The sequence below is a fragment of the Vombatus ursinus genome, unplaced genomic scaffold (assembly GCF_900497805.2).
Source record: "Vombatus ursinus unplaced genomic scaffold, bare-nosed wombat genome assembly UNPS02003292.1, whole genome shotgun sequence".
Lineage (NCBI taxonomy): Eukaryota > Metazoa > Chordata > Mammalia > Diprotodontia > Vombatidae > Vombatus > Vombatus ursinus.
Window position 1 is genome coordinate 4049782 of NW_020943070.1, and position 15230 is coordinate 4065011.

Below are 15230 nucleotides of genomic sequence, written 5' to 3' on the forward strand. Positions count from 1 at the left end.
CCCTCCCTCCCCAACACACTCTTCTAGAGTGTCCCCGATTCTTTCCAAGTCTCAAGTCCAGAGGATCCTTCACTTCGAGACCCTCAGCCTATACCCAGGACAAGGAGCCCCTGGCACACTCACTTTGGCCATGACTGAGGGTGAGAAATGCTCCTGCGATTCTCTTGGCTGCGCTGGGTCCCCGAAGGATGAAGTCCAACTCCCACTCTGCGATGGTAACTCAGACAGTTACCTTCAAATAGATCCTTCAATATAGATCCTTCACATAGACCGTCAGTTTCTGGACTTCCTCGAAGTCTCGGCTTCCACAAGCTTCCAGCCGTATCCTTTTACACTTTCCCCCAATCCGGAGCACAAAAGGGGAGGAGGCGTATCTCAGGGTCGGGGCAGACAGACTTGTTGAAGTCTTTTTTGGAAGCTCAACCAACCAATGAGAAGGCAACTCTTTGGTCACACCCCCTCAGAATCAAGCTCAGTCCTTTTCTAGCCTTCTCCTCCACTTCCAAATCCCCCAAACTGTCCTTTGTGGGATGAGCTGGGGCGAGTGTTAGAAACACTAGTGGGGTCAATGATTAACTAGTTTGAGAATGAACTGGAATCTGACATTGGAGGAAAGGGGCTGGGGCTGCGGGGAACAGCATGCTCTTCAGAAGTCCATCTGAAGGGGGAAATTCTAATTAGTGAGTATCATAGCTTGGAGGGACCTAAGAAACCATTTGGTTTGTTAACAAATGAGGAACTGAGGCATTAGGGCCACTTGGGCAGTGAGAAGCTGACAAGAGAGGGAGGGGCTCAGAAACAATGGGGAGTCAAGGGCGAAATTGGCAGAAACACTAAGGGCAAGGAACTTAGCTTCTCCTGGCCCCACCGCTTTCGAGAAGGGAAAGGAACCAGGGCAGCTCATGCGTGCGGCTCTTCCTCTTCTAAATCGATGGCGAAGGAATGGGGGGGTGGGGTTCGGCAATTTTATGAGCTGATTTCCTAGAGAAGAGGCAAGAAGTGTATTCATGACATTAATTTTGTCATTGTTTAAAGGGGACAGGAGCCGAGGAATCACTTGACCTTCTCCCCACCCCATAGGCCACCTTCAGCTTCCTCCTTTTCCACTGAAACCTCCTCAGCCTCCACTGTTTCTGTGCCATTCGGCTGACCTGATCCTCTGGCAGAAGATTCGTCTCTGCCCACCTCGTCCCTTTGACATCCTGCTCAATTCAAGGAAGAAGATTCCCCATATCCCATCCCTCGCCACCGCCATGTAGATGTAGCCCCACACGACCGTGGGAGATCCTAACCCTATCTCATGCGGAGTCCCACTTTCCCTTACCCTCCTCTTCTCAGGATCTCTCTGGCCTTACCAGCTTGTCAAAGACCTTGCACCAGCAGCCAGGGATAGCTAACAGTTAGAAGGTGGGAGGGAGAGGGAGTAGGGGAGGGGCAGCCTATGACAGCACTGGAAAGATCGGGGTGGGGGGTTGGAGAAGAGAAAGGTATCCCACTCCATAGGCAGAGGAAGAGTAGAGCGTTCCCACCCGCTCGGGAACACAGCCTTCTCGAGTCTCTGGGATAATCTGCAAGCACCAACCCCACAGGATCCCCCACCCTCGGACCCTCAACCTATAACCTGTACAAGGACCCCCGCAGCCTATACTCTGGCGCACTCACTTGGGGCATAACCGAGGGTGAGAAACGCTCCTGCGATTCTCCTGGCTGCGCTGGATTCCCGAAGGATAGCGTCCAACTCCAGCGCAGAGATGGTGAATCAGGAACGTGTCGGACCCTTCAAATAGAGGATCGGGCTCTGGGCTTCTGTGGAGTCCAGAGCACCACCCCACCCCAGGCCGCCCCCTCGAACTTTTCCCCAAGTTGGATTACCAAAGTGGAGGGGCCTGTGGAATTTTTGAAGTCTTTCTTGCAAGGTCAGCCACGGTGACGTTCCTGTGGCCACACCCCCTCCACATCCAGCTCCATCCTTTTCTAGCCTTTTTCCCACATCCAAACGCCAAAGTACTAGAAAGATTGGGGGAGCCGATGGAAAACTAGTTTCAGGACAAACAGGAATCTGCTATTGGCAGCAAGGGCCTGGTAGCATACCGTGGAGGCAAGGCCCCTCTGGTTCGGGTCAGAGTCAGCTCCTTGGCTTCCAAAGAGTCTATCTGAAGGGGGAAATCCTAATCTGAGGATGGCAAACCATGGGGAAATTTAAGAAAGCAATTGATTCCTTAACAAATGTAGAAACTGAGGCGCTGGGGTCACTTGGGCCTGAGGAACTGAGCCAGGACATTTTTTAATTAATTAATTTGTTTTTAATTTTTAACATTAACTTCCATAAGCTGTGGAGTTTTAAATTTTTCTCCCCCTCCCTGTCTGCCTCCCTCCATCTTTCCGCCTGCAGACAGCCTACAATCTGATATAGGCTCTACATATACATTCTATTAAACGTATTTTCACATTAGTTATGTTTTAAAGAAGAATTAGAACCAATGGGAGGAAATACAAGAAAGAAGGAACAAAACAAAACAGAAGGAAAAGGAGAGCCAATAGTCTGCTTCCATCTGCATTCAGACTCCATAGTTCTTTCTCTGGTTGTAGATAGCATTTTGCATTTTGAGAGTTTTGGAAACTCTCTAGGACTTCTACCCAGGCCTTCTGACCCCAAGCACAGCACTTTTTCCACTAGGTCCCAGGATAGGGGCCCCAGGAGGCCTGTGACACACCGTCCCCTGGGACAACAACAGACCCCTCCACTCAGACACTGAGCACAGTGAAACAAAGTGAAACAAAGGTGCATGATCAGAGGGTACAGACCCCTATGATTCCATTGAAACAAAGGGGGTTGGTTGATGGAGAGAGGATGAGGGGTCATGAGCTCCCAGAGTGAAAAGAAGGGATCCTCTTTTGCCATCTTGCCTACTCTTTCACCCCTGCCTCTTGATCCTCTCAGTAGGAGGATTTGAAGCTCTAAGTCATATACATTCTCTGACCCTCAGTTTGCCTATCTGTAACTTGGGATCCTAATAGAAATAAAAGTGGGGCATCATAGTCCATAGAAATGCACTCCCTTAAAGTCAAGAAGACCTGGGTTCAAATCCCCCCTTCCAAGTCACCTAATTACTCAGTTTTCGAAGTCACTAAGATAGATGTTTTTAACCTGGGTTCACAGATCTTCCTGGGGTCCATGGATAGATTACAAGGGATTTGTTAACTTGGAGAAGAAAAAAGGAATTGCATGTTTATTATCCCTGAACTTTAAATGAAAAGTATTATTTCTGTCTACTATTAAAAATAATAATTTTTTCTCAAAAAAGCTTCACCAGACTGCCCAGAGGGTCAGTAGAACAAACTAGTGAATGGATTCAGTCCCAAGTCTCAAAGATTCAAAGAAGGTACTGACTTGTGTTTGGGGGGCCCTTTGTTCACCTGGGAGTTGCCAATACATGCAATGTCATGACAGGTAGGATTCCTGTCCCTATGCCCTAACTGAATCATCAAATCTCCGATAGGAAGGGACATCTATTGAAATAAAATTTTCCTCTGAAACATTACTCTAAATGGACATAAGGTTCCCTTTGAAGAAGTCCAATAATGGGAAACTCACTTCCTATGGCATCAAATAGTTTCAGTTGTGGACAGCTCCCACTGTTGGATTGAATGGACAGGTCCCTCCGTAACTTTCCCCAATTCTTCCTGGTTCTGCTGCTAGGGCTGAGCAGGATCAGGCTAAATCCTGTCCTGTAGGACAGCCCCTCTGTACTTGAAGACAAGGCTCAGGTACCCAAGCCCAGCTCTCCTAACTACTCCTTCTCCCATCATCTATCTCAAGTGTAAGAGAAGCACTCCATAAGCCTTGCAGAGGTTGGAGAAACAAAAGCCATGATCCCCAGGCACAGGGGGCTCCCAGCAGTGAACAGCGAAGAAGAGATACAGCTCCTCTCCTCCCAAGCCCCCTACCAACCCCAAGCGCCTCACATCCTGAGCCTGATTCCAGCCCCTTCATCTCCACAGTCCTGGCACCACCCCACTCCCCCACTCCCTGCACTGCCAGCTATGTGACCCATGGACAAGTCATATCTCCCCTCTGAATCTCAGTTTCCTCCTCTATAAAAAGGAGATAACAATCCTTGCACCAACTTCCTCCCTAGATGTTATGGATAAAAAGATGAAATGACTGAGGAGACAAAGGATCTGTCTTCCAAGCTTATCGATGTCTTAAGGAATGCCTGGCAATTGCCAACAAACCAGGACCAGGGCCCTTTCTCACTTTAGGGCAGCCCCCAAATACAGGGGGAGACAGATTTTTATACAAAGAAAATAACCAAAATAAGCCAATTAACTAAAAGGAAAAATATAATTTTAGCTAATCTGATTTCTAATTGGAGGAGTGATTAAGAACTTTCCAAATTGAGAGAGAAAGAGTCAACAGGTACAATTTGCTGAATTCAGAAAAAGAGGTGTCCCACTTGCCCCAAGTGTCTTCATACAATCCAAGGAATATGGAAACAGTAACTGATTGATCAGTACAGGGCCAATTTTCAGATTAGACATATAGGTTGTTTCTGATGAAGAATGGTGAGAAAACTCCTTGCATCAATGTCCAGGTTTCTGGTCGGCATAACTTAGTTCCTTACTTTAGGAACTCTAAGTAGCAGGGAGAGGTGGTCCCCATCCCAGCCATGCAGGGCTACTTTCACACAATACAATAAGGCTTTCTCCCAATTCCCACAACTGAAGGAAGTTTTTCCCCAAGAAAGAATTTGGACTAGACCCATAATTGAATAGAAATTGAACTGGGCTAGCTCCAGAATTGAATCCTGGGATGGAGTCAGTGAAGCTCACTCAATTCCTAGAATTAATCACTTGCTGTACTACTCCCCTCAATCCTCACAATTCTCCATTTGATGGATGGTGGAGTGGAAAACCCACTCCTCCCCCGGATAACTTATCTGTAAATTAAACCCATCAGGGTTTTCATAAATTATAATCAGAATTATCTAAGTCAGGTTATAAACCAAACTATGTAGAGGCCATACATTGAATGTCATATCATTTGAGAAGAGAGATTTATATGTCACCAAGGTAACCAAGAAAACTTCAACATAAATATAAACTCCATGAAACAAGGTCCAAGCAATGCAATAATGATCATCAATATTAACTAAGGTCAAGTCTCCTTGCACCATAGTAACCCTCTCCCATTGTCCATTTAATCAGCAAATTTTGAATCCCAAATGCCTCCAGTAGCCCTCTGGTGCCAGCAAAAATCTCCTCTTGGACATTCTGGAAGAGATCTGATTCTCAAGACAGTTTTGAAGGAACTCTGTTTCTCTGGTTCCAAATCACTTATAGGAGGTTCCTACATAATTCTTCTAAAATCTGCCAGTAACAAAATTTCATACAATTTAGTACAGTGTCTTGAATTTGGTTCTCTGATCCTTAAACTTCAGAGAATTTCAGTTTTTATATGCCACTTGCTGTTTCTTTCTTTACCTACACCCTGTCCCTGATATAAGAATGTTAAAAAAAAAATTCAAGAATGTCTGATTGGTAAAATGAATCCTGTATTTTAAAATTGTCAAACAAATACTTTTAAAATGGGAAAAGAGAGTGTTGTTTGGAGGGACATACTTTGAAAACTGTAATGCTGTCTGGAAATAGGAGTTGTTCATATGGACTATTTGTGCCTGACGTGTGTTAGAGACTTCCCAGGTTGTGTTGGGCTGTTCAGCCAGAGGTGGACACACTGTACCTTGACCTCAATAAAGTGATGTCATTTTGGTCCTCTTCAAGAAAGAAGGACCACAGCCAATTAGGAGACGAAGTACCTTTGGGAGTCCAGAGCTTTGAATCTGAGACTTCTGTTCCCCTTCCTGTGTCATGATCCCCATTGTACAGAAAAGGAAGCTCCTCAGAAGCTTATGGAAGTGATTGTTGATAATTCAAAATAAATGAATTAAATTAAAAAAGGAAACAGGTTCAGTATGGGCAGGTGACACCCCTGGTCACACAGCTGATAAGGCAGTGCCAGGATCCTAACCCAAGTCTCTACTACCTTCTCCTTTCTCACAGGGTGAGACAGGGAAGACACAGGGAGTCTCAGAGGTCACCCACTCTCTGGTTGATGCCCCTCCCCAGTCAAGGTTCTCTGATTTGTGCTATTCACCCTTTCCCTCCAATAAATGACCATATGTTCTCTCTGAAGAAGGCATTGAGTGACCTGTCCTGGGTCTGCCTAACTTACATGGGACTGGAGCCCCTTTAAGGCTTTCTCTGTCTTCAGGACTCAGTTTGTTCATACCTGAGATCTTGTGTGCTGCACACAGCCCCACCTTCTTCCGGGGTGCTAGTTAGCTCCCTCTTCATTTTCTCATATCTCTTCCACTCCAGGATTTTCCAGCATTTGGGGAGGATGGATCTGGGGATGGCTAGACACTGGGCAGCAGAGTATGGACAGGACAGCTCTCAAGAAAGTCTCCATCCCCAAGCATGCTTCACCCCATGGACAGATACACTGGAATTTAAACTGATTTATTTATTCATTTCCAAGTTCCCAGGCTGGGGAAGAGGGGATTTGAGTACATTTAAGAGAGGTCATGTGACAGCTCCTACAGCATCCTAACACCTTAAAAACAAAGTAGTAAATAAACCAGTGCTTGGGCAGGGGGACAAGCACATCAACAGTCCCAGGGAAAAACATAGAGGGTCCCACCATGTCCATCACAGCCCTTGGGGAGCAGGGTTCTCCTTCCACTTAAAATCTGGGCAGGAGCCACATGGCCCCTCCAGCACTCAGGGCAACCCCTCCCATTGACCCACTAACATCTGGAAGTTTAATGGATTCCAGCCTTCTGACTGGTGCCTCAGGAGACATAACAATGTCTCCCACCCTTGATGCTCCAGAAATTTGAACAGGGCTGATTGGCTCAGTTAGATGCAGGACCCTAAGCTCAACCTGCTGGAGGATGTGTGTGTGTGTGTGTGTATGGGAGAGGGGAAGCCCCTGAACCAGGCAGAACAAGGGGGCTGGAAATGAATATCACAGAGTGTTCTAAGAAAGATCCCCTTAGGATCAGAGATTCAGAGGTGATAGGTGCTTAAGGAGTAATTTAATACAACATCCTCACTTTTACAGAGAAGTAAACTGAGGCACCCTTGTTCCTAGAGTCATAGCTCCTGGGTCTAGAAGAGAGAGAGTGGGGAGAAAGAAGAGAAGTTAAGGCTGCATTGACCTTCAGAGCTGAGAGAAGGGGGAAGTGGGGGCTGATCTGAAGGGGGAGGGGAGGGGATGCTGTCATTAGGGAAATGGCACCCAGTAGAGGAAAGCAGGAGGTAATGGGGGGAGAGGACACCTAGCCCAACCTAAAGGGAGGAGAGACAACTAGGTCCCTTGGGGAGCTGGAGGCAGGTCTTGACCTACTTATCCCAGAAGTTGGAGAATCAGTGTGTGTGTGTGTGTGTGTGTGTGTGTGTGTGTGAGAGAGAGAGAGAGAGAGAGAGAGAGAGAGAGAGTGTGTGTGGTGTAGTGGGGTTGGGGACAAGGAGGCATCTAAACTTGATCAGGATATGGGCACTGGAGAAGGGGTCCTTTCCTGAGCACCATGTAGAAGAGACAAGGGGAGAAGAGATCAGAATAAGAGGACAGTCCATCCTCTTGGCTGCTCTGCCTCTGGTCAGGTTGCCTCAGTCTCCAACTCTGCCATCAAGTCTGCTGTGCTGGTCACTTAGTAGGGGGGCACCTCCAGTCCCTAAGAAATACTGGAATTGATTATACTTCAGAGAAGGACAGGAAAGATCAAAAGCTCACAGAAGAGACCCCAGAGGCCATCTGATCCAACTTCCTCATGTTACAGAGGAGGAAACTGAGGCAGGGGGAATGACTTGGGCCCATAGAAGCACAGATGTAGAGATCTGGAAGGACTTTGGAGGCCAAGCTCTTCATGTTATCCCTGATGAAACTGGCCCAGGGACTTCTCTAAGGTCATCTAGGCAGTGAGGATCAGAGGTCAAATTCAAAGCCAATACCTCTGACTCCAGAGCTAGTGAATGTCTTTCTACTCTCCTTCCATCTCGCCTCCAGATCTCTCTGAGCTTCCTTAGGCTGGTCCTCAAAGGGACACAGTGCTTCCCTGGTTTGTATTCAGCATCTTTCCAACACAGGACTTGCTCAGGCTCTGCTCTGGGCCCCCTCCCTTCACTAACATACACATGCTCGTCTGCAGTTACTACTGTGGGAAATCCCTCCCCCATCTCTAATCTGGGGTTGTGTTGCCTTCTAAGCGCTTGTCACCTGATTTGTGTGATGACCTGGGCTCCTGACAGTCTGGGAAAGCCCTTCTCATGATAATGTGGTGACTGTGGTGCTGATTTTTGGGGTTTTTTTTCCATTTTGTGAAGGTACATTATTCTATTCTTAACATTCACTTTTTAAAATTTTGAGTTCCAAACTCTTTTCCTTCCTCTCACTCTTCCTCTACCCATTGAAAGGGCAAGCAATGTGAGATGAATTAGAATAATGTTTTTAAATATGTAAAACACAAAGAGTCATACTAGGATCACCAGAAGTCAATGACAAAAGTAGCATTTTTTCCCATCTGAAAATTACTCATCGTCCCCAGGTGGAGAACCCCTGTCCTAGAGAGTCACCAAAGGACCACTGAGGTGGAGGGACTTGTCCGGGATCACCCAGCCACCCTTCCCAACTCCAAACCCAGCCCTCTCTGGCCCAGATCAGAATAACACAGACAAGGTCAGCTGTTCTCATAAGCAGCACGTTTATTAGTCACAAGAGAGACCCAAGGGTCCAGAATGGTCTGAAGCTGGCTTGATTGCAGGGCTCACTCAAAGGCAAAGGTTCTGATTACAAAGTCACCAATAACTTGCACGTAGTCAATTTTTGTTGTTTCGGTGCGATTGGGAAAATTCAAGTAATGACCATCAGGCAGCCTCACCACAAAGAAATTCCATTCAAATTTTATGCAAACCTGAATGGGGAGAGGGCAGAAGAAACCGAACAGAGAACCCTAGGCTTGGAGACAGGAAGGCCTGAGTTCAAATTCTACCTCAACACACTTAAACAAGACCCTGTGTGATCTTAGGCAAACCACTTCTCCATTCTGAGCCTCAGTGTCCTGCTTTGTAAAAGGAGGGAGTCAGTCCAGATGGTTCTCTCCAGCTCTAAAGCTAAGGTCCTATTATGTGTCATAAGATGCTTCAGAATCTTCTGTTATCCTGTTGGGACCACAGCCCAGCCCAACTCCCTCCCTTTCTCCCCACACTTCAGCTCAAGGGATGCTGGACTTCTTGCCCCTGCATTTGGAAACCCACTGACCCCTTTCCCCTCCAGCTTTTCATCTTTTCCCCATCAGAGTTTGCTTCCAGGGCTCTTCTGTCAAATTCAAGGGGGGGGGGATGAGACCATCTGCTGAGTCCTACCCAACTCTGACATGCCATGCTCTGAATCTGGGGTCTTACCTCCACTGTGGTCCCTTTCTTAAAGGGGAAGTAGTTCTCCCTTTGCTCTTCTCCAAGTTGGCCATCAATCGTGGTGTTAAAGACAATGAGGTTCTGATCATTATCAAGGTTGAAGCATGGGTTGAAGTGGAGTGCAAAGTTGTTGCCATCCTTGCCCATATCTATTGCAAAGCTGGGAATTGAGAGCACATCTGCATCATTGCCATGGGGCCCAGAGTCTTGGAAACCCACCACTCAGAGAATCCCTGGGCTAGAACACCCCCAAAGGCACTCTCACCCAATGATAACCTGAAGCACCATGCCTTTTCTTCTGCATTACCCCCTCCCTGTTCAACAAGTGACCATTGTACACATTTTGCTACCTCCAGAGACAGGGAGCTCACCACCTATCCAAACTGTCCATTCCAGGTACTGGGTAGCTCCTGTCAGGAAGTTTTCCCTGATGTTGAGTCATGGCCCTGCCATCTGGGGCTCAGACAAAACCAACTGGGTGCTTCTAATCAAGGGTCAAGTGCAAGCAGATGTGTAAAGGATTGAACTCTCACCCATGGTTAAATTGTGTCTCATCCATCCCACGTCCCACTTACTTTGTGGCATCAGTTAATATGTCTCCCACTATTCTTATAAACGATCCAGGTTTCAGGTCCACATCATAGGCAAGCAATAGCTAAAGACACCAAGAACAGCAAGGTTAGGGCTGGGTGGCACTTGAGGGGACCCAAGTCCCCTTCTAGTTCTAGCTTCTAGTTGAACAGGGGCTACCCTCCAGGAAAGTTCTAGGAAAGCAGACTTTCTTCCAGGCTAGTTAGTGCTGAAGTGGGAGTCAGTTCCAGCTCTGTGACCTTGGGGAAGCCCCTTCATGTCTCTGGGCCTCAGTTTCCCCATTTGTTAAATGAGGAACTAGACTAGGTGATTGATCAAGTCCATTCCTCATTTTGCAGATCAGGAAACTGAGGCTGCAAGAAGGAAGATGGGACCTGTCCCAGGTCACACAAGTGAGTATAGAATCAGAACTGGAATCCAAGTTTTTGCTGGGTCCCAGGACTGTCCCACTGGCTACCTCATCACTGTCTTTGACTGCCATCACATGTATCTCGGCTCATGGGCATGGATTCATGGTGCTACTTCAAGGGTAGGAGATAGACTACAGCTCAATTGGAAACTCTCTGACAGCTTGGGTCCACCTTACCTTGCCTCCCCAATACCTTCAGTCACTGTCCTGCCCTTTGCTTCATTCTCCCAGAGCTGCCTTCATCTCATTCAGCAGACAAATAAAGAAAGGCTCCCCAGGAAAGTTTTCAGGAAGAGTTTCCTCCTTCCCCAGAGCCAAGTCCTGGCCACAGTCTGGGTCAGGAGCCAGCTATGCCCAGGAGAAGGGGAGTTGGCAAGGGAGGGGAAGGTTCAGAAAGAATTCAGGATCAAGGGTGACCTTGACTGAAACACTTAGGTAAAGGAATTTAGCTTCTCCTGCCCAGGGGTAAAAGGGTAAGGGAACCAGGGCAGCAGACGTGTGTGGTCCCTTCCTGTTCTAAATCAATGGAGAAGTCCTTGGGGGGTAGAGGGAGTGAAATCCTATGAGCTGGTTTCCTAAAGAAGAGGGAAGTAGTGTATTTGTGAGATCAATTGTATATTATTTTAAAGGTGGGGAAAGGGGGTGGCTAGAATTAGGAAGGACCTAAGGAATCACTTGCCCCCCTGCCCCACCCTTTCTTCCATCTCTAGCCTCCTCCTTTTCCAACAGAGCATCCTCAGCCTGGACTCTTTCTGTACCATGAGGCTCGGTTGTAGGTAATTCTGTAAGACAGTCATTTATTCCAGAAAGTCTGATTGTCTGGCAGAAGATTCATCTCTGCCTCCATTGCCCCTTCCCTCCACCTGGCCCCTTTCCCTTCAATGTCCGTTCAAGGTAGGGGATTGCCCAACCTTCTACCCCCACCCCCATGGAGACATTTCCCTTCAGAGGCAGGGGACACCCTAACCTTAATCCATGCCAAGTCCCAATTCCTCCTTGCTCGCCTCTCCCCAGGATTTCTCTGAACTTACCAGCTTGTCAAAGACAATTTACAAGGGGGATGGGGCACGGAAGGGCTCACCCTTACCAGGGCTGGCAGAGGTCTGGGTGAGGGGTTAGAGAAAGAGAAGAGAAAGGAGCCCCGGCCCATGGGGGAGAGGGGAGTGGTGAAGTGAGAACTTCCCTCCCTCCCCAACACACTCTTCTAGAGTGTCCCCGATTCTTTCCACTCCTCAAGTCCAGAGGATCCTTCACTTTGAGACTCTCAGCCTATACCCAGGACAAGGAGCCCCTGGCACACTCACTTTGGCCATGATTGAGGGTGAGAAATGCTCCTGCGATTCTCTTGGCTGCGCTGGGTCCCTGAAGGATAGCGTCCAACTCCAGCGTAGAGATGGTGAATCAGGGACGTGTGGGACCCTTCAAATAAAGGGTAGGGCTCTGGGCTTCTGTGGAGTCGAGTACAGCACCCCACCCCAGCCCCACCCCCTTGAACCTTTCCCCAAGTAGAAAAGGGGAGGGGCCGCATGTCAGGGGCCGGGCCGGGGGAATTTTTGAAGCCTTTCTTGGAAGGTCAGCCAATCAAGGTGGTGACATTCCTGCTGCCACACCCCCTCCACATCAAGCTTCATGCTTTTCTAGACTTTTCCCCACATCCAAACGCCAAATACTGTCTTTTATGGGATGAGGTTGGGGCGAGTGCTAGAGAGATTGGGGGAACCAATGGAAAACTAGTTTCAGGATGAACAGGAATCTGCTATTGGCAGCAAGGGCCTGGGGGCTTACCCTGGAAGGAAGGCCAAGCTCTGCTCTGGGTCAGAGCCAGCCTCTTGGCCTCCAAAGAGTCCACACGAAGGGAGAAATCCTAATCTGAGGATGGCAAAGCATGGGGATACTTAAGAAAGCAACTGGTTTCTTAACAAATGTAGAAACTGAGGCACTGGGGTCACTTGGGCCTGAGGAACTGAACCAGGACTTCTACCCGGGCCCTCTGACCACAAATATAGAGATTTTTCCACTAGGTCCCAGAATAGGGTCCCCAGGTGACACACCCTCCCCTGGGACACCTACAGACCCCTCCAGGGACACACTGAGACCAATGAAACAAAGGTGCAAGGTCAGAGGATATAGGCCCCTGTGATTCCATTAAACCAAAGGGGAATGGTTGAGGGAGGGGAAGAGAGGATATGAGCTGCCTGAATGAAGAGATCTTCTTTTGCCATCTTGCCTACTCTTTCTTTTTTTTATTAAAAAAATTAATTTATGGAATAAAACAAGTATTTCCATAACATAATATAACAAAAAATATTCATTGGGATCTTCATTTGTAATTTCTTGGGTTATAGTGATAATGATTTATATTCAGATAGCATAACTATCTAACATAATATAACATTCCCTACCATCAAACAATAAGGTTATTTCCAATTTTTGGCCATTATGAATAAGATTTCTGCACAAATGGTTGGGTTTTTTCTTACAGTAATATACTTAGGATATCATTCTAGTAGTGGGACTGTTGAAGTTTAGAGGTTTAGGGGTGTTGGGACCCTGAAATCACAACACATGGGTCCTGCCCAAAAGAATTCGACCCAAGCCTTCTTTCAACCAAAGACAAGGTTTATTAGAACATCCGCCATATTGGGCATACTCAAAGGATTTGTATCACGAATCCAAGTGGGTCAGATTTTAAGAATCTGAGTTCATCTTGCCTACTCTTTCACTCCTGCATCTTGTTCCTCTCAGGAGGGGGTCCTTCAGCTGCAAGTCATATACATTCTCTGACCCTCAATTTCCTCATTTGTAAATTGGGAGCCTAATAGAATTAAAAGTAAAGCATCATAATAGAGATGTACTCCCTCAAAGTCAAGAAGATCTGGGTTCACAGCCCACCTTCCAAGTCACCTAACTTCTCCAGGTTTGAGGTCACTCTCTAAGATAGGAGTTCTTAACCCAGGGTTCACAGATCTCCCCTGGGTCCATGGATAGATTACACGGAGATTGGAGAGGAGAAAAGAAATTATATATTTATTTTCACTGAATTCTAACTGATATATGCTATTTCCTTCTACTATTTATAAAAACACATTTTTCTCAGAAGGCCTTCACCAGACTACCCAGGGGGTTAATGACACAAACCAGTCAAAGGACTTCTGCTCTAAGCCTCTAAATGTCAAAGAAGGTGCTGACTTGTATTTGGGGGAGGGGGCCCTCTGTTCACCTGGGAGTTCCCTATGCACACCACATCAGGACAGGATGAGTTTTCGTCCCTATCCTCTAACTGAATCATCAAATCTCCACTTGCAAGGGACCTCAGACAACTATTGAAATAAAATCTTCCTCTGATATATTCCCCCTAAATGGTCACTAGGTTTCCCTTGAACAACAATGGGAGCTCATTCCCTATGGCATCAACTGGTTCCACTTCTAGACAGCTCCCATGGTTGGATTGAATGGACAGCTTCCTCTGCACCTTTCCCAATTCCTCTTGGTTCTGCCTATGGGGCTGAGCAGGACCAGGCAAAAACCCCTCCTGTAGGACAGCCCTTCTGTACTTGCAGGCAAGGCTCATGTACCCAAGCCCAACATCCCTAACTACTCCTTCTCTCACCATCTATCTGAAAAGCAAGAAAAGCACTCCATAAACCTCGGAGAGGTTGGAGAAACAAAAACCATGATCCCCAGGCAGAGGGAGCTCCCAGCAGTGAACAGGGCAGAAGAGATACAGTTCCCCTCCTCCCAAGCCCCCCACCAACTCCAAATGCCTCACATCCTGAGCCTGATTCCAGCCCCTTCATCTCCACAGTCCACTCCTGCACTCCCTGCACTGCCAGCTATGTGACCTGTGGTCAAGTCATATCTCCACTCTAAATCTCAATTTCCTCCTCTATAAAAAGGAGATAACCATCCTTGCACCAACTCCCTCCCTAGATGTTATGGATGAAAGATGAAATGACTGAGGAGACAAAAGCTCTATCTTTCAATCTTATCGATGTCTTAATCAATTCCTGGCAACCAGGTGAATCATGACCAAGTCCCTTCCTCTCCTTAGAGCTGCACCCCAAATACAGGGGAACATAGATTTTTATACATGAAAACAATCAAATGATGCCTATTAATTAAAAGGAAACAATTCAATATTAGGAAATCTGATTTCTAATTGGAGGAAAGATTAGGAACTTTCCAAAATGGGAGAGAGTCAAGAGGTGCAATTTCTGGAATTCAGAAAGAGAGATGTTCCCCACTCCCAAGTGTCTTCATACAATCAGGGGGATGTGGAAACTCTAATTGATTGATCAGTACAGGGCCACCTTTCAAATAAGACCTATAGGTTGCTTGAGATATATAATCGTGGGAAAAAAATGTCCTCTTAGTTGCCCTGCATCTCATAAGGTTGCTTCAGTCTCTAGCCCTGCTATCAAGTTTGCCATACTGTCCACTTGGTAGTGGCACACCTTCAGTCTCCCTTTGTCTCCCTCCCACCACTGGGCTTTGCTCAGGGAGAGTGAGTCAATGCGCACTGAGTCAATCTCATGAGCTAAGGCTCAGTCTCAAGAAACAGGGCTCAGACAGGTATTAAGGCCTCTCCTCAGCCACACAGCAAATTCTTGGCACAGGTGGCCAGAGGAATCAAGGGTAACCTTGACAGATACACTAAAGTAAAGGAACTTAGCTTCTCCTGCACTTCTCCTCGGAGAAGGTTAAGGGAACCAGCACACATGTGTGGTCAATGGAGAAGTAACTGGGGAAGTAA

At 47.1% G+C, this 15230-nt stretch overlaps 1 protein-coding gene and 1 long non-coding RNA gene across 2 annotated transcripts; both read right to left on the reverse strand.

Moving 5' to 3' along the window:
- Positions 1-8778: 8778 nt before the first annotated feature.
- LOC114050272 (galectin-1-like) lies at positions 8779-10069 on the reverse strand (the record flags this gene model as incomplete). Its single annotated transcript, XM_027871896.1, has 3 exons — positions 8779-8975; positions 9466-9637; positions 10053-10069. Coding segments are annotated over 3 exons (336 nt in total), but the record flags the coding sequence as incomplete, so codon positions are not given.
- An 8-nt stretch (positions 10070-10077) lies between these two features.
- On the reverse strand, positions 10078-12348 carry LOC114049928. Its single transcript, XR_003569914.1, has 3 exons — positions 12263-12348; positions 11782-11896; positions 10078-10132 (listed from the first exon to the last, which is right to left on the reverse strand). It is a non-coding gene; the product is annotated as an uncharacterized LOC114049928 (long non-coding RNA).
- Positions 12349-15230: the final 2882 nt, after the last annotated feature.